Here is a 13,221-nt window from a genome sequence, read left to right on the forward strand (position 1 = left end):
CTAGGGACCCCTCACTCAGCACAGACACACTGCTTGCCAGCTTGTGTGTGCTGGTGGGGAGAAAATTACTAAGTCGACATGGCACTCCCCTCAGGGTGCCATGCCAACCTCACACTGGCTATGGCATAGGTAAGTCACCCCTCTGTCAGGCCTTACAGCCCTAAGGCAGGGTGCACTATACCACAGGTGAGGGAATAGGTGCATGAGCACTATGCCCCTACAGTGTCTAAGCAAAACCTTAGACATTGTAAGTGCAGGGTAGCCATAAGAGTATATGGTCATGGAGTCTGCCATACACGAACTCGACAGCACTATAATGGCTACACTGAAAACTGGGAAGTTTGGTATCAAACTTCTCAGCACAATAAATGCACACTGATGCCAGTGTACATTTTATTGTGAAACACACCCAGAGGGCATCTTAGAGATGCCCCCTGAAAACATACCCGACTTCCAGTGTGGGCTGACTAGTTTTGCCAGCCTGTCACACACCAGACATGTTGCTGGCCACATGGGGAGAGTGCCTTTGTCACTCTGTGGCCAGGAACAAAGCCTGTACTGGGTGGAGGTGCTTCTCACCTCCCCCTGCAGGAACTGTAACACCTGGCGGTGAGCCTCAAAGGCTCACCCCCTTTGTTACAGCGCCACAGGGCATCCCAGCTAGTGGAGATGCCCGCCCCTCCGGCCACTGCCCCCACTTTTGGTGGCAAGGCTGGAGGAGATAATGAGAAAAACAAGGAGGAGTCACTCCCCAGTCAGGACAGCCCCTACTGTGTCCTGAGCTGAGGTGACTCTGACTTTTAGATTCCCCCAATAGGGTTAGGGATGTGCCCCCCTCCCCACAGGGAGGAGGCACAAAGAGGGTGTAGCCACCCTCAGGGCTAGTAGCCATTGGCTACTATCCTCCCAGACCTAAACACACCCCTAAAGTGAGTATTTAGGGGCCCCCAGAACAGAGGAAGAGAGATTCCTGCAACCTGAAGACGAAGAAGGACTGCTGACCTGAAGCCCTGCAGAGAAGACGGAGACACCAACTGCTTTGGCCCCAGCCCTACCGTCCTGTCTCCCCACTTCGAGAAAAACTGCAACAGCGATGCGTCCCCCAGGGTCCAGCGACCTCTGAAGCCTCAGAGGACTACCCTGCATCTAAAAGGATCAAGAACTCCCGAGGACAGCGGCCCTGTTCCAAAGAAACTGCAACTTTGCAACAAAGAAGCAACTTTTAAAGACCACACGTTTCCCGCCAGAAGCGTGAGACTTTCCATTCTGCACCCGACGCCCCTGGCTCGACCTGCGGAAAACTAACTCTACAGGGCGGACTCCCCGGCGACTGCGAGCCCGTGAGTAGCCAGAGTTGACCCCTCGGAGCCACCACAGCGACGCTTGCAGAGGGAATCCAGAGGCTCCTCCTGACCGCGACTGCCTGCTTCAAGGAACCCGACGCCTGGTAAAGACACTGTACCCGCAACCCCCAGGACCTGAAGGAACCGAACTCCAGTGCAGGAGCGACCCCCAGGTGGCCCTCTTCCTAGCCCAGGTGGTGGCTACACCGAGCAGCCCCCCCCCTTGCCTGCATCGCTGGAGAGACCCCCGGGTCTCCCATTGAGACCTATTGCAAACCCGACACCTGTTTGCACACTGCACCCGGCCGCCCCGGTGCCACTGAGGGTGTACTTCCTGTGCCTGCTTGTGTCCCCCCGGGTGCCCTACAAAACCACCCTGGTCTGCCCTCCGAAGTCACAGGTACTTACCTGCTGGCAGACTGGAACCGGGGCACCCCTATTTCCATTGAAGCCTATGTGTTTTAGGCACCACTTTGACCTCTGCACCTGACCGGCCCTGAGCTGCTGTTGTGGTAACTTTGGGGTTGTCCTCAACCCCCAAAGGTGGGCTACCTTGGACCCAACTTTGATCTCTGTAATTGTTTTACTTACCTGTGAACCTAACAAATACTTACCTCCCCCAGGAACTGTTGATTTTTGCACTGTGTTCACTTTTAAAATAGCTTATTGCCATTTTTGCCAAAACTGTACATGCTATTGTGATAATTCAAAGTTCCTAAGATACCTGAGTGCAATACCTTTCATTTAAAGTATTGTTTGTAAATCTTGAACCTGTGGTTCTTAAAATAAACTAAGAAAATATATTTTTCTATATAAAAACCTACTGGGCTGGAATTGTCTTTTGAGGGTGTGTTCCTCATTTATTGCTTGTGTATGTACAACAAATGCTTAACACTACCCTCTGATAAGCCTACTGCTCAACCACAGTACCACAAAATAGAGCATTAGAATTATCTCTTTTTGCCACTATCTTACCTCTAAGGGGAACCCTTGGACTCTGTGCATGCTATTTCTTACTTTGAAATAGTACATACAGAGCCAACGTCCAACAAGTTGTACTACAGAAAATCTAAAATCACCTAATCAATCACCTGTGTAATATTACATCTTTATTTGTGGTGACTGTTGCTGGGATTAAAAACAAACGGGACGCTTCTAAAGGTTAATTACTCGAAGAGTCACCAACTATTCACTGGCCAACATGTTTCTGCACATTAAGCCAAAGGAGGTCTAGGGGCAACCCTAGGATCATGCGCTAAAGGGTCATGTACTGAGAAAAAAGGGGAGGGGGGCCTACCTCAGTAGGAGGTGGCTCAAATGGTGTAATAAAGAGGACCTACCTGCGGATTGCTTAACATGGGAGGCCCTGTCATTGTAAGGCAGTTAGCCCCTGGTCTAGGGGAGGGGCAGTGTCCCCTTGTGGTCACACATGCATTAATCCTACTCCCTCCCTGGCCGTCAATTAAAGAGAGGTGCCATGTCGACTTAGGGGCCCTCTCTGACCACAGGGCCTTTTGTACCACTAGTCCCTTTTTACAAGGAACTTGTCTGTGTGCCAGCGGTATGATAATTGTTGAAACAATGGTACAGTTTTAGGGAAAGAACACAGGTGCTGGGGGCTGGTTAAGAGGATCCCAGCACACGCCCAGGCAAGTTAGCATCAAATATCAGGCAAAAAGTGTAAGAGTGTGTGTGTGTTTGTGCGTGGGTGTGTGTGTGGGTGGGTGGGTGTGGGGTACTGTAACAAGGGGCCAGTTTCTTACAGGAATTCTTTCCCAAAACTCACAAAATATAAGGGTATATTATGCATTGCAGAAACATTCTCTTTCTGATCGAAAGAGTCTAGCTTTCTGAGGGGGATCCGTCTAAAACATTGAATTTTGCCTCTTTCGCCCTTGAAGCCGCATTTTTATAGTTGTAACGGGAAGGGAGGGGGTGCCCGGCCGTAGTGAGGGTTGTAGCTCTAGGTTCATGGGAGTTATTCGTCATTGCGGGTGTATTGTAAGAAGTGGTCAAGAACGGCATCCCATGCCGGGGAGATGGGGCGTCTGGAGATGTATCGGACCTCTTCAAAATGCAAGGCCTCTCCCTCTGCCCTCCTCCAGCATTGTACTGAGTTGTGCCAGGCCTCAAACCCAGGTGGCTGGGGTGATTGCCAGTGAAGGATGATAGCGCATTTGGCCAGATGTAGTGCGAGGCTCACAAAGCGAGGCTGCTATTCTCTTCCTGTGTTTGAATATACAGAGGGAACAAGCTTCCCAGGTGCTTATGTCTGGGAGCTTTATCGCTATGCAGATCGTTAGGTAAATAGCCTGATGGTACACAGAGAAGGAAAGACAGGACCATAGTATGTGCTGCATCTGGTGGAGGGCTCCTGACATTGCAAACAGTCGAGGATGGCCGTGGGGAAAAAGCAGTTAAGCTGGTGTGGCGTAAGTTAGGCTTTGTGAAGCATAGTGTTTTGAATAATAGGGCATTGTGAAAAAGTTTGTGAGGGAATTCAAGAGCTCTCTACATATATGTTACATGTCCAAAATGTCAGGAATGTTGCTATTAGATATTTTCCAGAGTAAGCCTAACTGGATAAACAACCTTGCATCAGTGCACACACTAATTATTTTTTGTTGGGGTAAAATGCATTTCCTACCATTTCTAAAAATGTTAATTTCTTTAAACTGTATATGGTTGTATGAAAGCTTTAAATTGCCTTGAGGATAGGAGATCCCAAAAAAGGTACCTTCACTTGAAGGTGTGTTAGAAATGGGTTTCTGGTTGGCAGTCAGTTTGCACTATGTCCAACGTAGGACCCTCACTCTAAGGGTAAGGAAGATACACAGCTCAGATAATCCCTGCTCATCCCCTTGGTAGCTTGGCACAAGCAGTCAGGCTCATCTCAGAAGCAATGTGTAAAGTATTTGGACAAATACTCACAGTAACACAGTGAAAACACCACAAAAAGACCCCCACACCAGTTTAGAAATATTTATCTAAATCAAACAAGACCAACATGACAAAAATCCAACATACACAAGCAAAGATATGCATTTTTAAAGTAAAAAGAGTCAATCAAGAGAAATCAAAGGATGCGTTGTTTTAGCATATAGTACCTGGTATGGGTCAAAAATAAAGCCGCAACGGCGATGGTGCTTCAGAAGAGCAAGCAATGCGTCAATCCCTTATTCGCAAGTGAGGCTGTGCGTCGATTTTTTTACTCACACTGGAGGCCATGCGTCGATTCTTTACTTGCAAGTTAGATCCTTTGTCGATTTTAGATGCGCAGCTTTGGGTCTGTGCAGTGATGGTTGCAGATCACCCAGGATCCGTGCGTGGAAATTTCTGACGCGCTGTGCGAAGAGTTCTCGTTGAAAACAGGAGCTGCGTCATTTCTTCAGCCACGAGGCAGGTGCTCTGTCAGATTTTCAGCTGCGGGACGGGTGGTGCGTCAATTTTTCTAACACGCACACAGCGGTGTGTGAAATTCCCCCACAAGTTACCAGCTTCCACTTCTAAGGGCCATGGGCCTGGATTTTGCACCACTTAGCAAGTCAGGGCTCTCAGCAGAAGAGCCCAGGCAGTGGCAGATAACTTCTTTGATGTCTCTGAGACTTCAGAATAGGGGGTTAGCTCATTAAAAAGCCCTTGGAGAAACATCACAAGCAGGTTTTCAGAAAGCAAAGTCCAGTCCTTTCCCTCTTAAGCCAGAAGCAGCAGCAGGCCAGCACAGCAAAGCAACAGGCAGAGTGGCAGGTTCTTCTCAAGCATCAAGCTCTTCTCCTTGGCAGAGGTTCCTCTTGATCCAGAATTAATCTAAATGTCTAGGGTTTTGTGTTCACTACTTATATTCATTTCTGCCTTTGAAGTAGGCAAACTCCAAAGGAAAGTCTCTTTTGTTCACAAGATCCTGCCTTGCCCAGGCCTGGCCCCAGACACTCCAGGGAGTTGGAGTCTGCATTGTTTGAGGACAGGCACAGCCCTTACAGGTGTGTCAGCTCCTCCCTCCCCATTCTAGCCCACGAGACTCATCAGAATATGCAGAACACTCCCCAGCTCCCTTTGTGTCACTGTCTAGAGAGAATTCACAAACAGCCCAACTGTCAGTCTGACCAAGACGTGGATTCCACAGGCAGGCAGAGACACAGAGTGGTTAAGCAAAAAAATGCCCACTTTCTATAAGTGGCGTTTTCAAACAGACACTCTAAAAAACAACTCTATCAAACGGTGTATTTTTAAATTGTGAGTTCAGAGACCCCAAACTCCACATCTCTATCTGCTCCCAATTGGAAACTGCACTTAAAGAACAATTTACTACCTTTGGTAACGATTTATCTGGTAGAGTCATATTCTAGTTGCAGATTCATTACCTTAGAATTTCCCCCAGTCAGACTGGATCCAGAGATTTTTATTTGAGCAATACCCTTGCACGTCATTAGGTGGCGTTGGTTGACTCAGTGGGCGTCATTGGCGCCGTGAGTTGTATATAGATGGCGCCTCAGTGCGGTGACATAATTTTCTTTTCACAACTTTCCACGCCAAAGCGCAGAGCCATGAAGAACACTGAAATTGGCGCACCAGAGCTAAGGCCCTGAATGGGGAATCGCTGTCCCTAAAAATCAGTTCGCAAGCGGGGAGGATGGGTGGGTCGGTAAGGAATCTGCAACTAGAATATGTCTCTAACAGATAAATCGTTACCGAAGGTAAGTTACTTGTTCAACTGATAGAGACTTCTAGTTGCAGATTCCTTCACTTAGATTAGATACCCAAGCAATGCCATCCTCGGTTGTGGGCTGCGAACCAAGATCATACTAGAAAAGTCCTGCAGGACCCAATGACCAAAGTAGCTGTCCCTACAGAACCTGACTGTCCACGCAGTAAAGTTTTGTAAACATATTCCGGGATGCCCATGTTGCTGTCTAGCAGATGTCCAGGACAGAATCTCTGCGTGCTAGTACTGCAGTTGCACTGGTTGAATGAGTGTGCAAGCCCTCAGGGAGTTGCTTTTTTGCCAAAGCATAACACACTTTGATGCAAAGTAGTACCCATCATGAGATGGTACGCTTTTGCATCGCCTTCCCTTTCTATGCACCCACGTATCCAAGAAAGAGTTGAACGTCCACCTGGAAATCTTTAGTACGATTGAGGTAGAATGCCGACACCCATTTTGGATCTATTCGGTGTAGTCTCTCCTCTTCATGAGAAGGATGTGGAGGAGCAGAAAAAGTAGGCGAAGTGATGGACTGGCCTACATGAAAAGGTGTATCAACTTTGGGAAGGAATGAGGCCCTAGGGCGTAACACCACTTTGTCAGGGTGCACAGACAAAAATAGGGGCTTTGAAGAAAGAGCCTGAAGCTCACTCACTCTGTGAGCAGAGGTGATGGCAACAAGAAAAACATTTTTTAAAGTAAGGAGCCGTAAGGGACATTTGTGTAATGGTTCAAAAGGAGCACACATCCAATAAGTAAGGAGAAGATTAAGGTCCCACTGAGGCAGGATAAACAGAGTGGGAGGATACAAGTGGGTGAGACCCTTAAGGAATCTACCAACAAAAGGAGACTTAAAAATGGAAGGTTGATCAGGAAATCTAAGAAAGGCCGAGATAGCCGATAAGTACCTTTAGGGGAGCCCAAAGCAGAGCACTGCTGGGCCAAAGAAATTATCAACAAAAGAACCTCAGATAGAGGAGCAGAGAGGGGATGATAAGACTTGTTGGTACACCATGCCACAAATTTATGCCAACGACAGGCGTACACCATTTCGGTGGAGGGACGCCTGGCTGCCAAGATAACATCACAGACTTCGAGTGGAAGGTCAAAAGCCATCAACTGCCGCTGCTCAATCTCCACGCATGAAGGCGAAGATTAGACAGGTTTGGGTGGAGGACCATCCCCTGCTGCAACAAAAGACCTCCTGAAGGGACAGTCTGAGTGGAGGATCGGTGGCCATACTCAGTAGGTCTCGATACCATGCTCTCCGTGCCCGGTCCGAAGCCACAAAGATTACTTGGGCCCGGTTGCCCTTGATCTTCAGAACTCTGAAAAGAAGTGGTAAAGGCGTAAAGGAGGCCAAAGTTCCACTCAAGACTAAAAGCGTCGAGCGAGTGCTGCCTTGAAAAGTCCAACGTGCGATCAAACCAAGGCTCACCCCATTGAACCACCTGGGAAATGCCCTCTGTGGAAAATGGATTTCTTAACTTGAGCGTGAGGGCTCCATTTTGTCTAACCTTTAACTCCATTTCTGTATATGCTACGAGCAAAACTGTATGCCTTCAGCAGCTGTGCTTGTTTCATTTCTTAAAAATGTGCTGGTTTCTCTTAAATGTTTTCGAAACGTTGCAGATAGCATAACCGTCCCTCTTGTTCTCAGAAATGTTATCTCTGTGCTTGAACATCCTGTTCTTGTGGTTCAACGGTGTTACAGGAAACGCTTGCTTGAACATGTTTGGAATTTATGATGCATGTATAGTGTGGTAAAGTGGGTACTGCAATAAAGACATAGAAGGGGGGAAAAGAGATCAGTTGCACTTGGCCAGAGAGAGTCACGGACACTCTTTGGGCTGCAGCGAAATAAAATGCTATCTTGAAACCTACTCCGAATCATTGTATTCTATCTTGTGGACATTCAGCGTCCTACAAGAAGGGGCTTATGAATTTTACTTCACAGCTGATGTGCCATCCATGTCCAGAGATGCAGAGCCTCCCGATAAATGGTCCAGGACCCCACTCCGCCCTGTTTGTTGAAGTACCACATTGCGGTAGTGTTGTCCGTGAACACCTGCACCACTTTCCCTTTGAGAGAGGGAACGAACGCTTTCAATGCAAGCCTGATCGTCCGGAGCTCCAAAAGACTGATGTGGAGTCCAGACTCCCACGGAGACCACAGTCCTCTGATCTCCGCCTCTCCCCCGTGGCCTCATCATCCAAGGAGTGACGCATCTGTCACTACTCACAGACCTGGTTGGGGAAGGAAAGGGATCTGTTGTTGACCCAATCTTGATTCAAAAGCCACCCCTCCGAGATCTGGACCATGTCGAAGAGATTTCCCTGATGCTGCGCCCAATGGAACTTCAAAGTCCCACTGCAGAGCCCGCATATGCCATCTGGCATGTATCACTAGCAGGAGGCCATGAGGCCCAGCAGCCTCAAAGTCATTGTCACCGAAACCCAGGATAGAGGCTGAAAGACCGGAATCACAGCCTGAATAATCTGGACTTGCTTTTTGGGAGGATAGGCCTGAAACTGCACTGAGTCTAGAACAGCTCCGATGAAAGGAAGCATCTGAGAGGGAGTAAGGTGTGACTTTGGCACGTTTATAGTGAACCCCAGCATGTGCAGGAAGTCTGCCATAGTCTGAAGGTGGGAGATGAGTTTCAGGGGTGTGTCTGCCTTCAACAGCCAGTCGTCGAGGTAGGGGAAGACTGAAACCCCCAACCTGCGCAGTTGAGCTGCAACCACTAACATCACTTTCGTGAACACCCGAGGGTCGCTGGTAAGGCCAAAGGGAAGCATGGTAAATTGAAAGTGCTTGTGACCTACCATGATTCGTAGGTAATGTCTGTGGTCAGGCAAGACGGGGATATGGAAATAAGCATCCTGCAAGTCCAATGCTACCATCCAGTTTCCTGGGCCCAAGGCAGACAGGTCTTGAGCCAGGGTGAGCAATTTGAACTTCTCCATTTTGAGGAAGAGATTGAGGGCCCGAAGGTCTAGGATACGACGTAAGCCCTTGTCCTTTCTGGGCACCAGAAAGTAGTAGGAATAACAACCACAATCTATTTCTGGTGCAGGGACCCTGTCTATGGCTCCCTTGGCCAAGAGAGCTACAACTTCCTCGTGGAATAGTGCCAGATGATCCTTCAGTAGGCTGCCGTAGGATGGAGGCATGGCCAGAGGGGCAGTTTCGAAGGGGATGGATGGATTCCCAGTGGGCCAAGGGGATGATAAATCCTGCCGCCAACTGGTCTGGAGTGGAGAGACAGACTAGGAAGGCTTGGAGGCTGCAGCAGGTGCGGGGGTGGACTGGGCAGACCTCTGGTTCCCTGTCCCACGAGCCCCTCGAATTCCACATCCCCAGCCACACAGTGGCTGAACAGCATGAATGGAGCAGTGGCTGGGAAATGGACGCAACAGGGATCCCCTTCCGTGGCCACGAAAGCGGCGAAAGTCGGACTGTTGGGGACAAGGGACAGTCGAAAGGCCGAGGGACCAAGCCATAGCCCAGGAGTCCTTGATCCTCTCAAGCACAGGGTCCACCTTGTCTCCAAAGAGACGGGTGCCATCAAAGGGCATGTCCATAAGGGTCTGTTGGACATGCCCTGGGAAACCAGATGGCTTCAAGGCCACCGGCCACGCAACCAATCTACCCAGAGAGTCGGTTGTGTCCAGCCCACATCGAATAGTGAACTTTGTCACATCTCTCCCATCAGCAACTGCTTGGGAGATTATATCTGGGCCTCCTCCAGTATCTGCAGAAAGATGTGTGCAACCATATCCCACAGGAAGTGAGTAAAACAGCCCAAAAGGCATGCGGTGTTCACTGACTGTAACGCCAGACTGGAGGAAGAAACATCTTCTTTCCAAGTTGGTTATTCTCTTTGATTTCCGATCCGGAGGTACGGAAGAGAATGCGCCAGATGACGTGGATGCCTGGATAACAAGGCTCTCAGACGTGGGGGGTTGGGACAGGAATTTAGGGTCGTTTGGGGTGGGCCGATGGCGGCGAGCGATCGTCCTGTTCACAGGAGCCCCTGTGCTGTGCCTGGACTAAGTACCCAGAAGGACAACAGTGAGGGCTTCATTGAAAAGAAGGAGAGGATCAGATGTGGAAGCCCCTGGTTGAAGCACCTCTGTCAGGAGATTGGACCTGGCTTCAACAGTAGGTAGCTCAAGGCCAAGGACATCAGCCACCCTACTGACCACCATAGAATAAGTGGATCCATCCGCCATAGCCACAGTAGGAGGAGAAAACAGGCCAGCTTCTGGAGAAGTATCTAGACCACTGGCCTCGTCCAATTCCTGTGACAAGTCCATATTAGTGTCGTCCTGGTATTCATAAGGGTCCAGGGACCCCTCCAATCCTTCCCCGTATTCATACCCATACGAATAAGCGTCTGAATCCAACCTGGGGTGAACAGACCCCATTGAAGAAGAGGGCGGCGTCGGCCAACGCCAATCCGACTCAGAGTCAGCGGGGATTAGGATCGGGTCGACGCCGATCGTGGGCACAACCGGCATTGGGAGCATCGGCAGTCGAACCAGCGCCGAGGAAGGTCTCCAAGAGATGACCGGCATTGGTACAGATCCGGTAGCGGATCCGGAGGGGACCTCAGTGGCCGAAGCAGCTGGCGCGGAACCCTATGGGCACTGAGCTAAACCCCCAGGGCTCGAAGGTAGGCTGGACTGCCCAAAAATGAGACGCATGGCCTCATTGAATTCTTTCAATTAGGCAGGGTTTGCTCCAGCTCCCAGAAAATCGGGGAGGCATGGAGCGGACCCAGAAGCAGGCTGCCAGGACGGAGGCCTAGAGCGTCAACATTCCTCCTGCTTCACATGAGCCGAGCGACCGGGTGAAGTCAAAGGATGCCTAGCCTTCTTGATTTCTTCTTCTTCTTACCTGAGTGACCCGATGTGGACTAAGATGAGTGGTGGGTGACTCCGCGAGCAGTCTTGAGACCTTCCTCTCGATTGAGACCAAGAACGATGCGAAGACGAGCGGCGGGCCCCCATAAGCTTGAGGGAGTGCTCCCTCAAGGCCTTCGGGAGCATGGCCTTGACAAAAGTGTTGAAGTCGGTCAAAAATTGACCAGGGTAGCTCTCCTCAGGATCAGCGCGTGGTGCGGAAAGAGAAGAACTGATGTCCCCGCGCTGAGACAGCGTCTAAATACCATTCCCGACGTCATCATGGTGACCACAAAGCCAATGAAGCCTGCAGTCGACCAATGCCACCTAACTACACCCAAGGGTACTGCTCGAAGAAAAATCCCCGGATCCGGTCTGAAGCTTGTGGGAAATTTTAAGGTAATGCATCTGCAACTAGAAGTCTTTATCAGATAGATATTTTGTGGGTACCCTTGCCAGGTTGAATTGGCAGTGCAAATCTGCACGCACTGCAATGACCGGTCTGAGACATGTTTACAGGGCTACTCATGTGGGTGGCACAATCAGCCCCACTAATAGCATTTGACTTACAGGCCCTGGGCACCCATAGCGCACTTCACTAGGGACTTATCAGTAAATCAAATGTGCCAATCACAGAAAACCAATTACCAATATCTTTTAGACAGAGAGCACTTTAGCACTGGATAGCAGTGGTAAAGTGCCCAGAGTATCAAAAACGAATTACATACAGCACAGGATCCAAAAACAGGGGGGCAGAAGCAAAAAGTACTGGGAAACCATGCCAAGATCTGCCAGGTCTAACAAGGTGTTTAATGCTAAATGTGCACCATTGCTAAATTAAAAAAAAAAAATTATGTATTATTTCTTAACGATAACGCCTCGGAGTGTGATAATTTTTTTTTAGGCGCCCACTCTTTAGCAGGCGGTAAGGGGAATCACCAAATAGTACTCATTGTTTATTAGGTGGACCATACTTAATTGAAACTGTAATTTAGGAAAAGGGTGGCTGATTAAAAATATTGGGGCCTAGTTGATTCATGTGTATTTTTCAGCCTGGATTTGATCCTGCTGCTTTTGGGTTTTTTGCAGTGTCTTAAAATTTTGTGAAATAAATAAATAAAAATAGGAAGTGAGGTTTATGAATTGGGTGTGAATCACAACAGACATTTCCAAATTCTTTTACGCTTAAGATAACAACGCAAGCATATATGGGAGTATTGTCAGAAACAGATGTGAGAAATGTGAAACACTCCCACGTTTCCTTCATCATGGTGAGGTCTTTAGTAATGGCATCTATGAGGTACCTTGAATGCATGAGACATTATGGATACATGACTAACAACAAATGCATAATGTCACAGTTTTGTTTTTCATTTTGGATATAAACCGCATAATCCTTTAAAGTAAAGCATTTCCATGTCATTTGAAAGGCTTATAATATTGCTTGCTAACAGTCTTAGAAAACTGCCTTAATGTTCCTTAACGCATGTGTTTGCGTGTGTGTGAGAGGGTGTTCATTTTTTCATACCAGTATAACAATTATTCACACTGTTTGATTTACCTTCGATCTTTGGCTTTCGTCTAATTCTCACTGTATTGTTTCTGTCGTCGGTCGCAGATTCAGCTTCAAAATTCACATGGTAAGTTCTGTGACCATTCTGGATCTTAATGCTGGCTTGGTTTTCCTCAAATGATTTCTCGAGCTGCAGATTCGCCGGTTTACCAAAGGCAACAAATGTGCTTCCACTGCCATACTGCCACTCCACAATGTTGCTCACAAGTTCCTCTTGCCGTTTTTGACCAGCTTCCTTGCTAATATTGTTTATCATATTTTGTATTTCCCTGCAAGCAGTCATAACGTCCCTGCTGAGACCACTCACTTGAATATAGGCATCTTCCTGCTTGCGATTCACTTGAATGCGGATCTGCAATTTGTTCTGTAGTTCAGATAATTTTTGGCACTCCTTCTCTTCAAATTCTGCAATCCATTCATCCTGGATAGTGTTGTCACAGTGCTCATTTTTTATTAATTCTTCTATCCAAGATGCAGTAGCATGAACATTTTTTGGGTTTTCACCACAAATCTGAAAGATTGCAGGCTCAATGTTATCTTCTAATGTAAAACTAGGGCTTTTGTTTTTCTCAGTGGGTCGCAAGGAGCTCAAGAATGAGGCTGCAACGGCTGCAATGAGAAGAAAACATTTCTTGAAACAACCAAGATATGTATTTAGACACAGAGTACAAACACTGGCAGATATCATTTTA

At 48.2% G+C, this 13,221-nt stretch overlaps 1 protein-coding gene across 2 annotated transcripts in view; it reads right to left on the bottom strand.

Annotated features, from left to right (window-relative positions):
- Window positions 1-13,221, bottom strand: part of LOC138284950 (protein mono-ADP-ribosyltransferase PARP14-like) — a 1,156,311-nt gene that overhangs the window by 288,496 nt on the left and 854,594 nt on the right. For both annotated transcript variants that reach the window (XM_069224299.1, XM_069224298.1), the window contains exon 15: window positions 12,518-13,138. In XM_069224299.1, coding sequence (XP_069080400.1) covers window positions 12,518-13,138 — 621 coding nt within the window. The remainder of the gene's footprint in view (window positions 1-12,517; window positions 13,139-13,221) is intronic.

The sequence above is a fragment of the Pleurodeles waltl genome, chromosome 3_1 (genome assembly GCF_031143425.1).
Source record: "Pleurodeles waltl isolate 20211129_DDA chromosome 3_1, aPleWal1.hap1.20221129, whole genome shotgun sequence".
NCBI lineage: Eukaryota > Metazoa > Chordata > Amphibia > Caudata > Salamandridae > Pleurodeles > Pleurodeles waltl.